Below are 7,127 nucleotides of genomic sequence, written 5' to 3' on the forward strand. Positions count from 1 at the left end.
GGCGGAGTGCATTTGGTATCACTCCGCCTGTGACAGGAGCCGGCGCTATAGAGGAAGCATCGGCTTATGCGGCTCTGCTCCCTCTGCTGACGCCTCACTTCCTCTAGCGCTGGTTCGTTGGCACTGTTGATTCTCTCCCGCGGCTCTTCAAGTTCCCCCTTATGCCACCACCAGCCCTGGGAAAGGTCTTAACTAGGTCTTATTTTCGGGGTAGGTCTTATATTTTAGCAATTCCCAAAAATAGTACTAGGTCTTATTATCGGGGTAAGTCTTATTTTCGGGGAAACACGGTATTAAAGGAAACCTGTGAGGACAGGAACAATGGAACTGCCATTATCTTCTGAAAATGCTAGATACCTTACCGCCACTGTTTTTTTATACTTCGAGTTGTTGACCCAGAATAATCATTTGGCAAATAAAGCTTCTGATTTGCATGCTTGCTCCAGGACAGTGGCTCAAAGTATTGAGGTTATTGCATGGCAGCCAGGCAACTAGCATTTTAAAAAGGAGAGGTCAGCAAAGGCAGTCTACAGTTTTGCTCCCTTTTCCTCCGCAGCCTCGCTCCCCCCCCCACCCTTCCCCAACTCATACATTTTTTAAAAAATTGCACATAAGTACAGAAATGTCAGATTTCTTCTAGCCAGTCCACAATGCCATGGGTCCTTCCTCTCTCTTCTCCTGGGCAGCAGTTGGTGGTACTTACTGATGGGATGGGAAGAATATCTTGTGTAGTGATGTGTTAGTGCCGCTTTCATGTGAAGGCGTACCCTCAGGAGGTGTGGCACCGACAGTCTGGATTCACAGAAAGTGGGTTAAATTACACTGGCTGTCCTTTCATCCAGAAGAAGAGTGGACAGCCACAGTAGAGCGTCTGAGGGAACAGTGCTGAAGAGGAGATGAGTATGGAGCGAGCTTGGAGCAGTGACTACTTTACAACACATGGACCATGAGGAACAAAAGTAGCCCCCCTCCAGAAGGAAGAACAGTGTCAGCACCAATTCAGGGATGATTTGAGGATCTACAGCCAACTGATATACAAAAAGGTTACAATTATGTTAATAGTTAGTGCACTTGAATCTATTGTTAAGATTCAACTCCTGAGTTTAGTGTCACTTTAAATTTATATGCTCATTCTCATCAGCGGTCTCTACAACTGTAACACTGAATCTTGTTACTAACATGTATTTATTTCCTATGATTTCCTATGATCCTCGGCTCCATCTAGTGGACATAATGTAGTATTTTCCCTACTCCCTCTGTTCTTTGTAAATCGACCTATTGAAGAACATTCGACCAGAAGAGAAAATACACTGAGAACATAGATTTTTAGTCCATTCTCACAACAGCTGTTTCACTTGCACAGAACAAATGTACCTGCAGTTTTGGTGGACGAATAAGCTATGCGATTTGTTTAAAAATAGAGCCCCTGAGAATAGGGAGTAACACTCGGGGAATGAGAGCACCAAATGTAAATGTTATAAGCTGATATGAGTTCAGCATTAAATGCCTACACGGTCACACATGAATAAATAAGAACTTCAGTAAGAGCCAATGCATTCTGATACAAGTCCCTTTTTATTTTACACTCTTCCGATCCTTGCATTATAAGTGGGGCCCATGTCTGTAACAGTCGTTTCCTTTAAGATATGTTTCAAAGTTTTCTCGTAGTTGCTCCAATTTTTTCAATTCTCAAAAATAAATTTAACTACAGAGATGCCTAAAGCTGGCCATACACCTATAGATTATCTGCAGATTTTCTGTGGTCAGATGGAAAAAATGCAACAGATTCCTCCATTTATGCTAAACTGTGTGGATGGAAGAATCTCCTGCTGGCCCAAGCTTCAGTATCTTACTGGTCGGCCCCGCTGGCTGTCAAAATACCTGAACAATCTGATTGGATGCAGGCATCGTTCAGGTATTTTGAGAGCCAGCGGGATCCGACTAGCAAGATACTGAAGCTTAGCCCAGTGGGAGATTCCTCCATCCACACAGTTTAGCGTAGATGGAGGAATCTGTTGCACTTTTTCCATCTGACCATAGAAAGTCTGCAGATAATCTATAGGTGTATGGCCAGCTTTAGGAGCTGCATTATGGACATCATTAGACATAAACACAGTTTAACAGGTGATGTCATCTAATGTCTTTCCCTGTTGCTGAATAACAGGGTATTGAATTATCACTTCTGAGATGTGTGTTACTGCATAATTAATGTTTAAAACCGAGTTTGTCATAAGTTGTGGATCACAATCTCAGCAACAACTTGATGTCAATCAAAGCTCCTGTAAGCAAACAGCGTTTCAGTACACTTAACTGTCACGTGTCAGAAAGTATGACTTCCTTAATTTGCACAATATTCTGGAAGGGGCAGCAAAACATTTTTGAAAAGCAAGTAAAATTAGGTCCTTTGTGTTGCTGTAAATGTGTATTCCTCTAGAATTGGAATTGTCCTTTAAAATCTAAATATTTGGGTGTTCTGGAACGGCTTATAATGAGCAGGATAGGCATAGCCTCCCTGTAATAAAATATAGCTGTTTATATGACATTGTTTTCAACCTTGCTCTGCAAATCAAAACTGCCAGCCTGGTGGGCTCCATTGGCCTGCGAAAAAAATACGTCCATGTATTTTTACACATCCTCCTCAGGCAACTGTCTGAAGAGCGATGTGACCTGCCCGTCCTTCCACTGTACTTCGATGTCTCCTGGCTGAGGATTGTTCTTCAGGGCCTTGTACTCTTCTGGTGGATCGTCGTTCTCCAAAATCACCACAGCCTGCTTACCATCTGATTCTTCTGGCTGCTGCCCAGACATCCTCATCTGATACAAGGCGATCATCTTCCTCTTTCTATAATATGGAAACACGTATATATGTGAATAGAAAGGAATAAAAACTTCTCATAGAGTATTACGCAAGCTGCTTGACATGCGTAAGAGACATGATTCTTACAAATATTATAAACCTACTTGTTGTTCAAGATGTTTTTGCTCAGAAGAAACAGGCCCAGGAACAACCCAAGGAAGGCCAGGGCAAGGATGACATAGTTCCAGGTAGTGACTGTAAAGATTAAAAGCTTTGTTAGACTAGAGATCATAAACCTCATTTATATGGGAGGTAAAGGGACGGCAAAAACAGGCGTTTGTCCCACAAATTTACTGTCCCCAACCACCCACCTAAAACTTAATATGGTGGTCTCTCGGGCTTGTACACGTGCCACATCTAATTTAATACAGCATGTTATGCTTGGAAGGTGGTGACGCTTGCCATATGCGACCCCTGCAGTTAAAAGGAGCACTTGGCATGCAGTTGCAGTGCAGCACTGCAATGCAAAGTCCCCCGTGGGATCCCTATGGGGGCTCTTGAACCTAGGCCTAAACTGTATATGGGGTCTGAACTTCCAAGCCAAGTGAAGAGTAAGCCCTTCATTGTCTTTTAACTGTTCACAAATACAAGAGCTTCTGCTGCCCAATGATATGACAGGAAACAAACTATAACACTACTGTGGCCACCTATATTCCCATGGTTTATAGTAGAACTCCAGAACTTTGAAGAGTTAACCCTTGCAGTGGGGCTACCGTTGCACTGCAAAGGTTCATTGCTCGTTTTGTCTGGGTGGGGGCAATAAAGAAGATATGCTTACTTAAAGGAGAACTATGGGGTCAGTGCTTTTCCCGATAGTTCTCCTTAGGGTAACGGGAGGACACAAACTAGCGTCCTCCCGTCACCCTAAGCTCAGTATACCGCGAGCTACAGCTCGCAGTATACTGAGACGCCGCAGCCGGAGCGGATCCCGACATGAGTGACAGCTGGCTCTGCATATCTAGAGGGAGAGCCAGCTGTACCCGCCCCCTCCCCCGTCCGTTCCGCCGGTCAGCGCTGGCGGATCGGGGAGGGGGGAATCCAGCAGAGAGCCGTGACAGGATTGAGAAGTCAGCGAACACCTGTATGTGTTCGCTCACCTCCCGATCTACTGAGCCGACCTTTGACAGTCTCATTGTCACAGGTCGGCTAGAACTATGAGGTGAGTGAAAAGCACTCACCTCATAGTTTTCCTTTAATCCTGTGTCCCACCTGGCTGCTAGAACGGTCCCCGCAGCCTGTTCTCCCCTGGCTCTGGCAGTCTAAGCCCCGCTGATGTCATCATGCCTAATGCAAGTCTATTGACTTGTATGAAACGTGAGAATGTTGAGAGACATGCCACAGCGGAGGGGGTGAGACGTGAGTTTTCACCACCGAGGATCAGGTGAGTATATCTTCTTTTTTCCGGGCCCCTAAATGAAAACGAGCAGTTGACCCTTGCAGTGTGGGCTAGCCCTACTGCAAGGGTTAACTTTCAAAATCTTGGAGTTCCTCTTTAAGCCTTTTTGTTTTGCTGCTTCTGTTCAGACAACCCTAGCAGTTTTATCGTTTGTCCTAGCCCTAGTAATTGTCATGTACACTGGAGAGATTAGTCTGTGTGTAAATGTATAAATAAGTGAAGTTACAAAAGTGGAATTAGTATAGTAAAACTTATCATCATAGCAGATAAAAAAACTGGCATTATCATTGTGTCTAACAAGTAAGGTTCAGGGCATTATTATTATTATTATTATACAGGATTTATATAGCGCCAACAATTTGCTCAGCGCTTGCTGCAGTACATGCAGTATACCCCGTTGGAAAAAATGATTTTGATATTATAACTATATTGAAGCAGTCCTATACATTAATAATATCCCTCCTTTAGTAAAATGACCCGTTCCCCTGCGAGTAATGTGTCCATCTGTCCCTCTTTTCCTCTTGTATGGCTTCTCTACAGTGAGACTATAAGAGCTTTGTGTCAATTTTATTTTTTATGTTTATGTGTTTCTAAATTGATTTTCTTTTTACCATTCATAGAACAACTTTGGTTCAAAGCTCAAGATTTAATATAGAGAACAGCCATGATCTTAGATTCACAGAGCACTATGGGCTTTCTAAGAGGGAGGGAGCACAGCAGAAGTGGTTTGCCTTCAGACTCTGCCTCTAATTGGAACTCTGTATATCTGAACAGAGCAGGCAGGCAGGAGAGTGGACTAAGTCAATCCTCTGACTCTGAATAAATTTGAGCTTCAGGTATTGATCTTTTTTAGCAAGCAGATAAGACTAGCCTTTTAAATATTTCAAAAGGAGTATAAAGCAGGGGTAGTACAGTTACGTAAGAGTTTATAACCTCTCCGGTATCATTTGGGAAAAAGGCCTCTGACCTGGACTTCGTTCAACAATGCAGCAACCCTGCTGATATTAGCCAATGGTATGTACAGTGTACTCACAGCATGATCACAATTCAGGGTAATATGGATACACAATATCACGCAGGGACAAAGAGTATATTTAAAGTATAACTATGAGGTGAGTGATTTACACTCATCCTCATAGTTAGAGCCAACGTGTGACTGTCACAGGCCGGCTCTTTAGATCGGGAAGTAAGCGAACACATACCGCAGCTCGCTGACTCCCCAATCATCTCCCTGCAGAGACTATCAGTCATGGCTTCCCGCAGAGATTCCCCCCTCCACAGCTGACTGGAGGCACAGATGGGGGAGGGGGCTGGTACAGCTGGCTAGATAGGCAGAGCCCGCTGTCACTCACGCAGCTGGGGGGATCTTGATAGTACTGTTGGGGATCCCTCCCGGCTGCATCGCGCTAAGTATATAGCAGGCAATAGCCTGCTATATACTGAGTTTTGGGTCACAGGAGGAGGTTGGTATAGGTCCTCCCGTGACCCTAAAGAGCACTATGGGATAAAAAGGTTACCCCCCATAGTTCTCTTTTAATTTTGGAACAAAAAAGCTGTTTAGGTCTTTTTTTGTGGATTTGTGTTTTGGATAACATACAGTATAATATAACTTTAGAACAAATGTTTTCTAAAAAAGAGAAACATTTTATTTTATAGACTGTTAAATGGCTAATCTGTTTTTATAGTTTGTAGGTTTTAGGTTACAGTAACTTGTTATGGCTACTGGCAAAGAGCTTCACTTTAACCCTTTGTATACTGTTGCCTAGCTATTTAATTTATGGTAGGATATGTTGCAGCATAGTAAGAGGCAGATATTAGCCTTCCATTACATAGATGTTTTAACACTAGACTGGGCTTTTGCTGGGCCCATCAGGACTGTCACAGTTTTCAGTACGTGCCAATGAACATTCAAATTCAAGTTTCTAAAACTATTGTCAGACGTCTATAGCACTTCAGAAATCTTTGAAATCACTCTGAATTTCTTAAATGACACCAATATAATAATATAATACAATGACCATGGTGCTGAAAAAACAGGTTCCCCCTCGCACCAATGCAGCTCACAGCATGTACAAGGCAAATACCCACTTTCTGAAAGTTGGCTGAGGTATGCCAATGCAAGCAACAGTGTCTGAAATCTATTGTTTGGTTATTGAGGTGAGGTACCATGCACTGTACTGCTGGATGCAGCGGTTTTAGTGCCTTATACACAGAAAGGCTGTTGGGGACTATTTTTGTTACTAAATAGGTATGAAGAGGCATGTTATGGTGCCTCTACTGTACTGTGTTCATAGTATCTTTTTTTTTTTTTTGAGAAAAGAAGGTCTATGGCTTATCTTGGTGGAGCCATGTCCCAGTTTCCTCAAGAGATGTGTTTATTTTGATTTACTACAAGAAACTATTCCCTAATGGAAAAAAATCCATGTTCAGTTTGATGAAGAGTAACCACCAGTTTGCCTGTGGAAGACTGAAGCACATTACAATAAAGAAAGTGCTGATATTTGGTTTTATATATCCATCTACCAGTTACGTTTGCCAAAAAAGCAATGCATACAGACATTGGTGTTCCTGGGGGCAGGAGAGTGCTCCAGAGGGAACCACCACTTAAAAGATGCCGAGGACATGCAGAGTGCCAGCAGTGGCAGATGCTGGACCACATTCTGTGTTTCAGCACCCAACAGTGAAAGTACCTAGTACTGTCATGCAGATTGATCTGTGTCCAAACGTAGAAGTATATTATCGGCTGGCGGGTATAGAGGTAGCTGCTTGGGAGCGTATGCTCAGGTAAGTAAACAATGAACATCCATTTTGCAAGGTTATTTTATTGCTCCAGCCTGCCACTGATCACCAATGCTGGGGGAGGAGGTTAATATT

The 7,127-nt window shown here is 43.1% G+C and overlaps 1 protein-coding gene across 1 annotated transcript in view; it reads right to left on the reverse strand.

Annotated features, from left to right (window-relative positions):
* Window positions 1-2,558: 2,558 nt before the first annotated feature.
* SLC51B (solute carrier family 51 beta subunit) overlaps window positions 2,559-7,127 on the reverse strand; it is a 6,535-nt gene continuing 1,966 nt past the window's right edge. Inside the window, exons 2-3 of the mRNA XM_018572241.1 lie at window positions 2,962-3,052; window positions 2,559-2,842 (exon numbers count right to left, since the gene is read on the reverse strand). Of these exons, the coding sequence (XP_018427743.1) occupies window positions 2,626-2,842; window positions 2,962-3,052 (308 nt within the window). The 3' untranslated portion in view covers window positions 2,559-2,625. The remainder of the gene's footprint in view (window positions 2,843-2,961; window positions 3,053-7,127) is intronic.

The sequence above is a fragment of the Nanorana parkeri genome, unplaced genomic scaffold (assembly GCF_000935625.1).
Source record: "Nanorana parkeri isolate BGI_ZX_2015 unplaced genomic scaffold, ASM93562v1 scaffold1974, whole genome shotgun sequence".
Classification (NCBI taxonomy): domain Eukaryota; kingdom Metazoa; phylum Chordata; class Amphibia; order Anura; family Dicroglossidae; genus Nanorana; species Nanorana parkeri.